General features: G+C 35.6%; 1 protein-coding gene and 1 pseudogene across 1 annotated transcript; both read right to left on the bottom strand.

The window, feature by feature from the left end:
• Positions 1-9,092: 9,092 nt before the first annotated feature.
• LOC138906116 (uncharacterized) lies at positions 9,093-9,761 on the bottom strand. Its single transcript, XM_070194637.1, has 2 exons — positions 9,482-9,761; positions 9,093-9,295 (listed from the first exon to the last, which is right to left on the bottom strand). Exons 1-2 carry the CDS (start codon positions 9,759-9,761, stop codon positions 9,093-9,095), a joined length of 483 nt encoding a protein of 160 aa, XP_070050738.1.
• A 3,679-nt stretch (positions 9,762-13,440) lies between these two features.
• LOC117279980 (U5 spliceosomal RNA) lies at positions 13,441-13,540 on the bottom strand (annotated as a pseudogene).

Genomic DNA, 13,540 nt, shown 5'->3' with positions numbered 1-13,540 from the left:
TCACAATGGCTGAGATGATATGATGGGATGCCCTTAGAGGCTTGATGATGTTATGTACGCATATACCTATGCATGGTATGGAATTTATACGCACATGCATAACATTATAAATTTTCATGATTCACAAAGCTTTTCAGAATTTCAGGTTGAGTTCTTTACTCCATGTTTCTTTTATGTCTTTTATATACTATTGTCATGCCTTACATACTCGGTATTGTATTTGTATTGACGTCCCTTTTGCCTGGGAAGCTGTATTTCATGCCCGCAAGTCCCTATAGACAGGTTGAGAGTTCTCCTAGTAGGTTATCAGCTCAACATAAGGTGTTTGTGCACTCCACTTGCTCCGGAATTTCCTATTTGGTCAGTATGATTTGAATATGTATTGTTTGGTATGGAGGGGCTCTGTCCCCACCTTTATGATATTTATGTACTCTTAGAGGCTTGTAGAGAGATGTCACATATACGGATACTGGTATGGCCTTATAGGCCAGTACGTCATATGTATAAGTCGGTATATCAAGTTGGGTCACCCTATATTGAGTATTTCCTAATGTTTTATTCTACTTATCTCACGACAGCCTCTCCGGCTCAATTACCTATAATAGTAAGAAACGAAAGATACGTTACGTTGGTACTCGGTTGAGTAAGGTACCGGGTGCCTGTCACGGCCCATCCGTTTGGGTCGTGACACAAAGTGGTATTAGAGCAGTTCTGTCCAAGGGAGTCTACAAGCCGTGTCTAGTAGAGTCTTGTTTATGGGTGTGTTGTGCACCACACTTATAAGCAAGAGGCTACAGGGCATTTAGGACTGTCACTCTTTCTTCTTACTCTAGATCGTGTGGTAGAGCTCAGCTGTAAGAAATTTAAATTCCTAAATTCTATTTTGTTCGTTATACAATGACATCTACATCCAGAAAGATAGTTGGTAAGAGATTGAATGTGGTTGTGGAAGAGTTGAGTCAGAGGAACTCAATTTTGCGTCATGATTATGATGAGTACATGTAATGCCTTCGGTTGATATGTGTGTACTACGACGTGTGAGCCTCTTGGTAAGGAGCCCTAAGGCATGAATATCTATCTACCCCTATGGTAAAAAGCAACGAGGGAATCAGAAGATAGATACAAGGTTCAACAAATAAACGAAGCTAGGTGAAGAAGGATACGAGGTACGCAGTTAGTGAAGATTATCTGTATTTACAATTGAGGCAGAGAAATATAAGCCTTCTCAGTTACTTTCAATAATAATAAAGATATATTCACTTGACAACGCCCATTTCAGTTATGCCATGTGGGAGCTAACAGATATACTTAAAGAGAAGGATGTGATATCAGCATCCAACTAGGGTTAGAGTAACCCAAAATTATTGATGGATTGTTATCATTAGCTCACATTTATGAAGGATATTGCAAACGTGGTAATAGTTCTCCTTGTGAGACACCCAGATGGTTCACTCTAGAATAGTACAATCGGATATGAATACTAGAATGTTCAGAAATTTTAGAGGATTGGCATTGGAATCCTAGAAGGGATAAATATTTACCTTTGTATGGCTCTCATCCCTAAAAAAGAGAGAGTGTTAGGCGACCCGAAGAGCCAGTGAGTTAAATCAAGAGGGGCTAAAAGTGAAAGAATGTTTTTTGAAGAAGTTTTCATAATAAGGTGATAGACAGAAATATTAGCAGGAGAATAAGAAGAAAGTAAATGAAGCATTATGAGTAAGATGTGATAAATGGATGATAACGGTAAATCAAAATATGACAGGACTATAGATTCTATAGTCAAGTGAAGGAAAAGACAAGAAGTTACATGCCTTGAGACAATAAAAGAGTACAAGCCATAAAGTCATGTCACCATTTCGAGAAATGAGTTGGTGACTCATACATGATTACCAGAAGGAAAAGTTAGACCCCCAGAGTAATAGAAATTAGTATGGGCTAGTGAATAAGATAAACTGAATATGAATTCGGGACCGAAGGATTTGATAATAGTTGAAATCGTGAGAATTTTAGAGATCGCGTTCCGGGCGATAATTGAGTGGACAACAAAAGAATAACTTTTAAAGGTCATTCAGGAAGACGTTTCCCTAAAACAAGCGATGTGAGCGGAGTTAAGCTTAAGGGACTAAGTGTGCCAGTTACACTAGGTGTCACCTTTGTGTGTAAGAAATTAAATTATCCCTAGTACAGAAGGGTTACCGCAAAGCAAGTAAGAGTCCGTGAAGTTGTGAAAAGACGCCAAATATGAAGAGGTAAAATATTTATAGGTAAATATTCATAGAAATAAATGTTAGTACTCCATTAAAGGGAGAAGATGGTGCGATATGGTATTAAGTCGGAGTTATATGGTTAAGGTAATTATGGAATAGTAAAAGAAGAATGTGGTAGAAAGGTGAAAGGAATGAGATTGCATTTTTCAGATCCTACGGATGTGATACGACTCCAGAACATTATGTAAGCATGACGATGGGGAGAGGCAGTAAGGGTTCCATCACTAGATGTGATTGATAAATAAGTGCAAATGAACACTGGATACATAAGGAGCTAGTGTGCGGGATAAGTTAAGACAAAGGATATAACCCAAGAGAGATTACGCAGAATATAGATATGATAATGGACTAACGTGTAGTTAGTAGTTGATTTAGGAAGAGCCTAGCCATGGCTAAACAAGAGGATACCGACAAATAAGCAGGTTGTGCAAGATAAACATAGTGAAACCCAACATAGAAAATTTGGTCTCGCAAATATGATGACATCGTAATCCTTGAGAAATATTCAGATAGGAGTTAGGGTTATTAAAGGTGTTGTATAAGTGTTACCAAAATTAAAAAAAACCGGTGCCACTGAGAAGACAATCAAAAATTTCAGTTCAGAATCAACCTTACGAGCACAAGGGCGCGAAGGTAAGTAATTAAGGATAATTATAGGCGAGTAAGAACATCAAAAGAATCGGGTATACGATGTAATAAGCTTGCATATTTACAGAAGTCAAAGGGTCTCTCTTAAGTACTACAAAGAAATACTAGCTGAGGGAATAAGGAATAAGACTTCAACTTAAGCATAGTGACATAAGGAAGAAATGGTCTTGTATAAACAGTCTCACAACAACATTGTATGCACTCCATAAGAAAGTGGAACCTATCGTGGCTAATGAACAGGGAAAAAAAATCAAAAGATGATATTTGAGATCATATGAGTTATAGGAAATTCCAGTATTTTTGGACAATGAGATAAGCCATGTATTCATGCAACAAGTGGAAGATCGACCATGAAAAGTAATTACTTATGTTTAAAGAGAACTAAGAAAGCACAAGAAGAATTATCTGACCCACGATTTAGAGTTAGTCGTGGTAATTCATTCACTAAAGATGTGGAGGCACTATTTGTATGACATTTATGTTGATATCTATACGGATCATAAGAGCCTTCAATGTATCTTCAATCAAAAGGAGTTGAACTTACGCCAAAGGAGATGGTTGGAGCTGCTGAAAAACTATGACGTTGATATTTTATATCATCGGGGGAAGGCGAATGTAGTAGACGACACCCTCAGTTGTAGATCTATGGGTAGCATGTCATATTTACAGCTAGAGAAGTGTGGGATAGCCCATGAGATTCATCAACTAGCTATTCTTGGAGTTCGATTACTAGACTCAGGTGATACCGGAGTTACTATTCAGGACACGGCAACATCCTCTTTAGTAACTGAAGTGAAGGAACGCCAGTATGAGGATCCTGTTCTATCTCATTATAGAGATGCATCCCCTCAAAAAAATAATACACCATTTGCATTACAGGAGATGGACTCCTCAGATATCGAGATCGATTATGTGTTCCTAATGTGGCAGGGTTGCGCCAGCAGGTTATGGGAGAAGCTTACTATTCTCGTTATTCTATTCATCCAGGAGCGACGCAGATGTATCATGATATCAGGGGAATATACTGGTGGGACGGAATGAAGAAGGATATAGCAGAGTTTGTTGCTCAATGCCCTAATTGTCAGCAGGTTAAGATTGAGCATCAGAAACCTGGTGCATTATTATAGGCTATAGAGATTTCGACTTAGAAATAGGAAGTTATTAATATGGATTTCATCATAGGCTTACCTCGTACCCAACGTAAGTTCGATTCTATATGGGTTATTGTCGATAGACTTATAAAAGCAGCTCATTTTCTGTATGTCAGGACTATTTACTCAGCAGAGGATTATGCAAGGCTTTACATTAGGGAGATAGTACGACTTCATGGTGTCCCTATATCTATTATCTCAGATAGAGGTGCTCAGTTTACAGCTAATTTCTGGAGGTCCTTCCAAAAGGATTGGGGACTCAGGTAAGTCTTAGTACATCATTTCATCCCCAGACAGACGGTTAGGCTAAATGTACTATTCAGACACTGGAGGATATGGTACGGGATTATGTGATGCACTTTAGGGTTAATTGGGATGATCATCTTCTACTTATTGAATTCGCATATAATAATAGTTATCATTCCAGTATTCAGATGGCTCCATACGAAGCTCTTTACGGATGAAAATATAGGTCTCTTATAGGATGGTTCAAGATTAGGGAAACTAAGTTAGTAGGACCAGAGTTTGTATATGAGGCAATTGAGAAGATTAAGATTATAAGAGAAAGGCTATTAGCAACACAGAGTCGTCAGAAGTCCTATGCAGATAATCGACGACGAGACTAGGAGTTTCAGGTAGATGACTGGGTATTCCTAAAGTATCACCAATGAAAGTCGTTATGAGATTCGGTAAGAAAGGAAAGTTTAGCCCTCGGTACATTGGACCTTATATGATTATACGCAGAGTAGGCCAAGTAGCATAGCAGTTAGACTTGCCTTCCAAATTGGAGTTTGTACATACAGTAGTTCATGTGTCTATGCTCCGTAGGTGTATTGGAGATCCCTCTAAAGTCATTCCAGTTAACGATGTTCAGGTTACAGAGAACCTATCATATGAGGAAGCTCCCATTGCTATACTAGATAGACAAGTTCGGAGATTAAGAACTAAGGATGTAGCTTCGGTTAAAGTACTTTGGATTAACAATAATGTGGAGGAGATGACTTGGGAAGCTGAAGAAGAAATAAATACTAGGTATCCTCACTTGTTTCCACTTTCGGAGGAGGATCGGACTGAGATATCACAGCCTTTAGGTACGTATATGGTACTTGATTCTTATGTTAGTTATTGTTATTAGTCGTGTGAGGCCATTGGTGTTATTGATGATTGTGTCCCTGTGTGGCTTTGTATTGTTGGGTTTTCTGTGTGACAAAGGGGTAGTATTACCGTTACAGAGGAGATTATGCCAAAATTTCTATAGATTTCTGGGAGTTTAAAATTCAAGGACGAATGTTTCTAAGGGGGAAGATTGTTACATCTTGTGCGTCCCAAGATGACGTAATAAATATGAGACTTGTTAATCATGATTTAAATAATTTTAAATTCATAATATGGCTATATATGATGTTTGGATATAAAATATGAAGTTTGAAAAAAATCGGATTAAAGTTGCGGAAACTCCGACTAAGGATTTGTCATGTAATAGAGCTTTTTGAGAAATATATTTCGTGTAATATATGAAGTCTTTTTGGGACATATTATATACAAAATTGAAGGTCTTGAAATGTAGTTTCCAACGCACTTAACAGTTCGTTCATACAAAACCTGGATAAAAAGTTATAAGCGTTGGAAGAAGGGTCAATCATAGTGTACCAAGTAGTACCTTTTTTACTTTTAAAAAAATGGGATATTTACATCCCATATCGTCTCTTTCTCCATTTTTCCAGAGAGCTCGCCCAAATAACACCCCTAACTTTACACTTAAGCTCTCTACAAGAGCTTCAAACAATATTATCACCCCGGGCACTTAATCAAGAAGCGATAACATTAAAACAATCCCTACGACGTAAGTATCGCTATATCGCCTCTCTTTTTCTTTGTAGTTTGAGTTTTGGAAGGTACTTAATAGTTAATAAAACGAGTACTTTCTGTATTTAAGTGTTTAAATATCAATAAATGTTGATAAATTCATTTCCTAATAGTTAGAACTCACGGGATGGTGATTGGAAGCCGTAAGTTCGAGTTATTTGATTTGTAGTGAATTGTTTTGTGAGTTGTTTCGTGTTGCCTTTGGGCTGTATATTTTTATACTGTTTAATAGAGTTTTGGAGGATAAATGGTGTGGAGAAACACCACATAATAATGGAATGGTGGGCTGGTCATTCGTCGTTATATTTTTTAAAGTTGTTTGACACTACTTTGGTTGTCATTTTATGTATGAAGTGATTAGGGCGTGTGGGTTGTTTTGTGGTATTTTGTGATGTATATAAGGTTAGAAAATGATGCGTACATATTTTTATTGTTGCGTTCTTGTTGTTGTTGGTATATGGTATTGGATGAGGGCCTAGTTACAGGGGAGATGCTGCACAAATTTACGTAAACGAGCTACTAGTTTAAGTTGAGTACTTAGCCTTTACTCAACACTGATTTTGAATCTCCTTATGATGTGGTAGATTGAATTGAGTTGTTTGAAGAATTTCTTGGAAGGTATTAAATACTCAATGGAGTTAAGGTATGTTAATGGTATCCGTTCTTTCTTTTTGGCATGATCCAAATGATACAAACGAAATGAGAAAAATATGCAACTTTCATAAATGACTCTATTCATAGAAATACTATGGGTGTCTATATTATTGATTCCCCATGTGAATTATTATTATATCCTTTGTTCATGGGTCTCAAAAAAATACGTATTTGATAAAGTTTGTCTGAAAGGTATATTGATTTTATGATATTCGAGAAATCTTATTAGCATATTTCTTATGCATTTATACATGTACATTGACCCATGATCAGAAGGCGTTATATACGCATATATTATATTTATATGGGATATGGAAAAAGGTTATAGCGTTATATACGCACCACCACCTGATCAGCTGGTATACGTTGATGATTTTGCTCACAATGGCTGAGATGATATGATAGGATGCCCTCAGAGGCTTGATAATGTTATGTACGCATATACCTATGTATGGTATGGCATTTATACGCACATGCATAACATTATAAATTTTCATGATTCACAAAGTTTTTCAGAATTTCAGGTTGAGTTCTTTACTCCATGTTTCTTTCATGTCTTTTATATACTATTGTCATGCCTTACACACTCGGTATTGTATTTGTACTGACATCCCTTTTGCCTGGGGAAGCTCCGTTTCATGCCCGCAGGTCCCTATAGACAGGTTGAGAGTTCTCCTAGTAGGTTATCAACTCAATATAAGGTGTTTGTGCACTCCACTTACTCCGAAGTTGCCTATTTGGTCAGTATGATTTGAATATGTATTGTTTGGTATGGAGGGGCTCTATCCCGACCTTTATGATATTTATGTACTCTTAGAAGCTTGTAGATATATGTCACGTATACGGATACTGGTATGGCCTTATAGGCCAGTACGTCATATGTATAAGTCGGTATATCAAGTTGGGTCACCCTATATTGAGTATTTCCTAATATTTTATTCTACTTATCTCACGACAGCCTCTCCGGCTCAATTACCTATGATAGTATGATACGAAAGATACGTTACGTTGGTACTCGGTTGAGTAAGATTTTGGGTCGTGACACAAACAGTAGTGGGCAATTTTATTTTCATAAGTAATGGTCTTGCTATCAATTGCATGCATTTAATAAATGACTCTGCAAGGCCATTTTGAGTATGAACATAAGCTACAGGATGTTCAACTTTTATCCCAAATGATAGACAATAATCATCAAAAGCTTGAGATGATAATTCTCCAGCATTATCAAGGCGAATAGCCTTTATAGGATAATCTGGGAATTGTGCCTTTAATCGAATTATTTGGGTTAATAGCTTTGCAAACGCCAGGTTGCGAGATGATAGTAGGTACACATGAGACCATCTTGAAGATGCATCTATTAAGACCATAAAATATCTTAACAACCCACTTGGTGGGTGAATAGGTCTACATATATCCCCATGTATACGTTCTAAAAAGGCAGGGAATTCAATGCCAACCTTCATTGGTGATGGTCTAGTGATCATTTTGCCTTGATAACAAGCATCACAAGAAAATTCATTATTTGTGAGAATCTTCAGGTTCTTTAATGGATGCCCACTTGAATTTTCAGTAATTCGTCTCATCATTATTGATCCAGGATGGTCCAAACGGCCATGCCAAAGCACAAAAATATTTGAATCAGTAAACTTCTGATTTACGATAGAGTGTGTTTCAACTGTACTAATCTTTGAATAGTATAAGCCAGAAGATAAATTTGCTAACTTTTCTATAATGCACTTTTGTCCAGAAACATTCTTTGTAATATAAAGATATTCCATATTCATTTCATTTATCGTCTCAACATGATACCCATTTCGACGGATATCCACAAAACTCAACAAGTTTCTTCGGAACTTGGAGGAGAATAATGCATTGTGTATTATAAGTTTTGTTCCCTTAGACAGAAATATAGTGGCTCTTCTGGAGCCTTCAATTAAACTTATATTGCCAGAAATTGTTGAAATATTTACTTTTTCCTTATGCAAATAAGAAAAGTATTTCTGATCTTTGAATATGGCATGAGTTGTTCCACTGTCAATTACACAAATATCTTCATGATTGGTCTTTGATCCAAACATAATTTGAGGATTATCCATATTCTTCAAAATGATATAAATAAAATAAATATGATAGTAAACATTATTATCAAAGCATAACTTTTATTTATGTACAACAATTACATAACCATATTATTTACTACAAACAATAAAAATTAAAATATTTACATCTCTACAGATTCATCACCGATCACATGACTTGTTTCTCCATCCGGGAGTGCAAAGTAATCAGCTACATCCAAATGCATGAAGTCTAAATTATCTTCAGAAATAAAATTTGCTTCAGTAGTTTTCTCTGTCTTCTTCAGGGAGGCTTGATATAGCTCAACCAGGTGCTTTGGCGTACGACATGTACGTGACCAGTTCCATTTTCCTCAACATCTATAGCATGCATTTTTTAGCTTTGCTGCTTGCACGATTTCATGATTTTGCTCCTTCCTTTTCCACTGCTAGTGGTGAGGAGGGTTCTTTGGTGCATTATTATTACCATGATTAGAGTTTCTTCCCCGACCACGGCCATGATCACGACTGGGGCCACGTCCTCTTCCACACTTAGCTTGGTGGAAGTTCGTCTCCTTCACTTTAGGGAATGGACAAGAACCAGTAGGTCGGCTTTCATGATTTTTCATTAATAGCCCATTATGTTGCTCGGCTACAAGAAGATGTGAGATAAGTTCAGAATACTTTTTGAATCTCATTTCTCGATATTGTTGTTGCAGGAGCATATTCGAGGCATGAAAAATGGTGAAAGTTTTCTCCAACATATCATGATCAGTAATATTATCACCACATAGTTTCAATTGGGAAATAATTCTGAACATAGCAGAATTATACTCACTGATAGATTTAAAATCTTGTAGCCTTAGATGAGTCCAATCATAACGTGCATGTGGAAGAACGACTATCTTCATGTGGTCATATCTATCTTTCAAATTATTCCATAGTATGACTGGATCTTTAATAGTGAGATATTCCATTTTCAAGCCTTCATCAAACTGATGGCGTAGGAATATCATTGCTTTGGCACGGTCTTGGTTTGATGCTTGATTTTTGTCGATGATGGTGTCTGTCAGACTCATCGCATCAAGATGAATTTCAGCATCAAGCACCCAAGACATGTAGCTTTTGCCTGATATATCCAGGGCTACAAACTCAAGTTTAGAAAGATTTGACAATATTTAGAAAAAGAAAGTCCGTACCTCTGATACTTTCAAAGTATTTGCTCGAGATGGCAGAGTCTCGTGCTGATAACGTGTTATAAAATAAAGGTTGTAAAGTAAAGACAGGTATAGAGAGAAACTGATATATTATTCAAACTTCAAACTTATGTACATAATGAACTAAAATCTCATTTATTTATAGAAGAAAGCAAGATGTTGTGTAAGCTGCTTCTGCAAGCTGCTACTGTACCAGATATAAATAATCTTCTACTAGGGGTAATGTTTATCCATAACGGAGTACCGAAAGGATAAGCTCATTATACCAGATGTAGATAATCTTCTACCGGTGGTAATGTTTATCCATAATGGAGTACCGAAAGGATAAGCTCATTATACCAGATATAGATAATCTTCTATCGGGGGTAATGTTTATCCATAGCGGGATACCGAAAGAATAAATTTCTTCAGGAGACTTATTTCTAATAGAGTACTAAATAGATAAACATATTTGTGACGGAGTATCATATAGATAAGTTTCTTCATGAAATTTATGTTTATTGTCATTGAAATACTAAATAAGAATTCATAATATAATATATTTATAACAAGCTAGATAAAATGCTAAAGACCATAAAATTCTATGTTAGACAAAACGTCACATAGCTTAGAAGCACGAGAAAGTAATCAACAAGGCCACGTGACTTTTAGAAAGTCAGATGGAGCCCACACGCATAAAAGGAGTATTGATACCTCGTTAGTTCAAGGAATAAAATGGTCTTCTTATGGCGTCCAAAAGAGGAGCCTGCCGTAGTTAGCGCAGGTTCGGGCAAATTCAGTGACGTTTTTTATAATTTTATATTTGTATTAAAATATTTATTAAATCTATATAAATATATATTGCCGAACCCAGTAATAAAAGAAGTTTTGGTTCAATGGTAAGAGTTGTGGGTTCACTGAAAAAAATAGAAGTTCGATTCACACTGAAAGTAATGTTTTATTTTAAAATTTAGAACTAACATATTTCAAATCCTAGTTCCGCTTTTATTTACATCATAAAGCAGCAAAGTACAGCCGTATTAAAGCACAGAACCCACTGAATTGTCGAAAATGTCCTTTGGTCGGCAAGCTGGCATGATGACCCCAGCTGCTTCCCTCGCTCTTCTATATAGTAGTAAAATAAAGTAAAGTAATAAAGAAAAGTAATATAGAACATTCTGTGGTTTGTTTATTAATTTCCTAATATCCTATATATTTATGGCGCATGATATTCATAGACAATAAGATATTCATGTCTTCTGCCATGAGACACCAATACGTAGTACGCTGCTCATCTTAGGGTCCCCAAAAAGAACACACTAAGACTCGGCCATAGTCAAAAAGCAAACACTAAGACTCGGCCATAGTCAAAAAGCAAACACTAAGAATCGGCCACGTCGTTTTTAAACGTAAAAAATGATTAAAATAATTAATCATAGTCAAACTAATAATACTCTCTTAAGTCTTCGTTTAAATAGGTGGCATGCGCGTGTATGCTACACAACATAGAATTATTGGAAAATGGCTTATAGCTTACAAGGGTGCACAAAAAATTGGTCCTAACAAATATAGGATGGTATTGGAACATTCATAAACGTCGAGTAGAAAACTTATTTATTTGGACAAGTTCAAAGAGCATATTATGTATTATTACTTTACATAAAGGAAAGCAACAACGATAACTATGCTTTCAAAGGTTTAATTTTATCTCAGACTTTAATCAATTTACAAAAAGTATTTTTTGTCACAATAAAATAATTAAACTTCACTACACATAATTATCTTTTGTCACATTATAAATATCACTGAACTTTGCTCATTGTAATATTAAATTCACAAAACCTAAAAATGTCACATTGTCGGGTAGGTTTTGTCCTTATATTAGGTAAAACTTAGTGGTTTTATTGGGTAAAATACTAAAATTTAGTGACTTTAATGTGATAAAAAAATTGTGACTTTATTGTTTTACAGGTTAAAGTTTGATCACTTTATTCTTATAGTGGATAAAGTCCGGTTACTATAATATATATGATAAAATATAGTTCTGTGATTTTAATTTACTGTTATAATTAACTCATTTCCCATAGCAAGGCCATCACGGTTTTGTCGCTGGTTTGGCACTCCTTCCTTGTGTAAGGTTTTCTTGGGTCATCGTTTGGACTAGTAAAACGTTTATTGCATTGTGCTAGTTATTGCTGAAAATATAAGTACTGCGAAAGTGACAACAAAAAAACTTTTTAAGCTAAGTTTTAGGACGATGTACACTAAATAGGAAACATCCTTTTTCCCGGTTCCAATTAAACAAAGAAAATTTGCACAAGATGGGAGACACATAAATCGTACTCCTTCTTCGCTTATTTTATTTAAGATTTGATTCCTTTCAGTGCTTAGTGCAAACAGTTTACTGATTCAACAATCGTTATGGAATTATTCCATAATAGGGATCAATACAAGGATGAATAAACTGAGCTGATTGTTCAGAAACTTTCATAAGATGTCAAACAATTTTTGTTTGTTGAATTGCGCATCAAGAAAAATCAAACTCCTCGAGAAAGAATTTACGTTGAAGAATTGGGTAGGGACCACGCGAACGTTGACCCTGCTGTCACAAATTATGACGTAGGCTCGATCGGCCACTTGAACCGACCTTAGGGGGCGCCCGTCCAAAGTGCAGTGGAGGTCACCAACCTAAGCTATGGGCCGTCTCCAATGAGGGACATCTTATGCTTAAGCTATTCTTTTATATTCTCTTTGAAATAATTTACTGCTAGTGACTTGTTTGTTTATTTAAAATCGAATATGCTTATCCATAAAACAATATTATAGGTACATCTACTTGAGATTTGCTACAACTCCTTAATCGTAAAAACTATTGCTTCCCTTTCCTTCCCTCAATTTCATAAAACACGCAGATAAATAAGAAAGAGAGCAAATACTTAAAATTAAGATGAAACAAAGCCAGACTGAAGCTGGATTTTAAGTAAATTGTTTTGAATTACAGTAGTTAACTGAAAAGAGAAAAATCAAAATGCGTAAACAAAATATAGAGTGAAACAAACTATCAGATCATTGGATTATTAGTTTAAGTTATATACAGGGCATCAGAATTGTTTAAGTTAAACAATTAAACAGTTTACTAATTAGTTTAACCGGTTACATTGGATTATTAACTTAATTATCAACTCGAGCTAACTATATATATATATATATATATATATATATATATATATATATATATATATATATATGCCGTTAGTGTATAAAAATTGAACCCTTAAAAATTATGGGTCACCTGTAGTATGTCATGGTAATAACTTTTTTGCCTCTTTATATATATATATATATATATATATATATATATGCCGTTAGTGTATAAAAATTGAACCCTTAAAAATTATGGGTCACCTGTAGTATGTCATGGTAATAACTTTTTTGCCTCTTTATCTTGACTTATTCATTTGTGGACTTCTTATTGTCTTTTTACTACACAGAGATGATTGAAAATGTTATTACACGACAAAACGTTTTGCTTAATATGAATTGTTCCCCCCTCTCAACACGGATAATGTTAAATGTAAAAAGATGGAACTAGAATTGTTGGGGGCACACAATGAAGAGAACCCTCCAAAAATTGGCGTACGCTCACACGGTATCCTTTAGTAAAAGGAGAAAGAATAGTTCGCTCTGTGCTAACTGCGTGG

The sequence above is a fragment of the Nicotiana tomentosiformis genome, chromosome 2, assembly GCF_000390325.3.
Source record: "Nicotiana tomentosiformis chromosome 2, ASM39032v3, whole genome shotgun sequence".
Classification (NCBI taxonomy): domain Eukaryota; kingdom Viridiplantae; phylum Streptophyta; class Magnoliopsida; order Solanales; family Solanaceae; genus Nicotiana; species Nicotiana tomentosiformis.
The sequence above is the reverse complement of the archived record's forward strand: the minus strand, read 5'-3'. Positions and strand labels throughout refer to the sequence as shown.

What these genes read in the sequence shown, in the direction of transcription:
- LOC138906116 (XM_070194637.1), bottom strand. Translation starts at nt 9,761, where the DNA reads ATGTCTTGGGTGCTTGATGCTGAAATTCATCTTGATGCGATGAGTCTG. An exon ending in ACAAGATTTTAAATCTATCA is followed by an intron (nt 9,296 to 9,481) that starts GTGAGTATAATT and finishes ATCTTCTTGTAG; the next exon opens with CCGAGCAACATAATGGGCTA.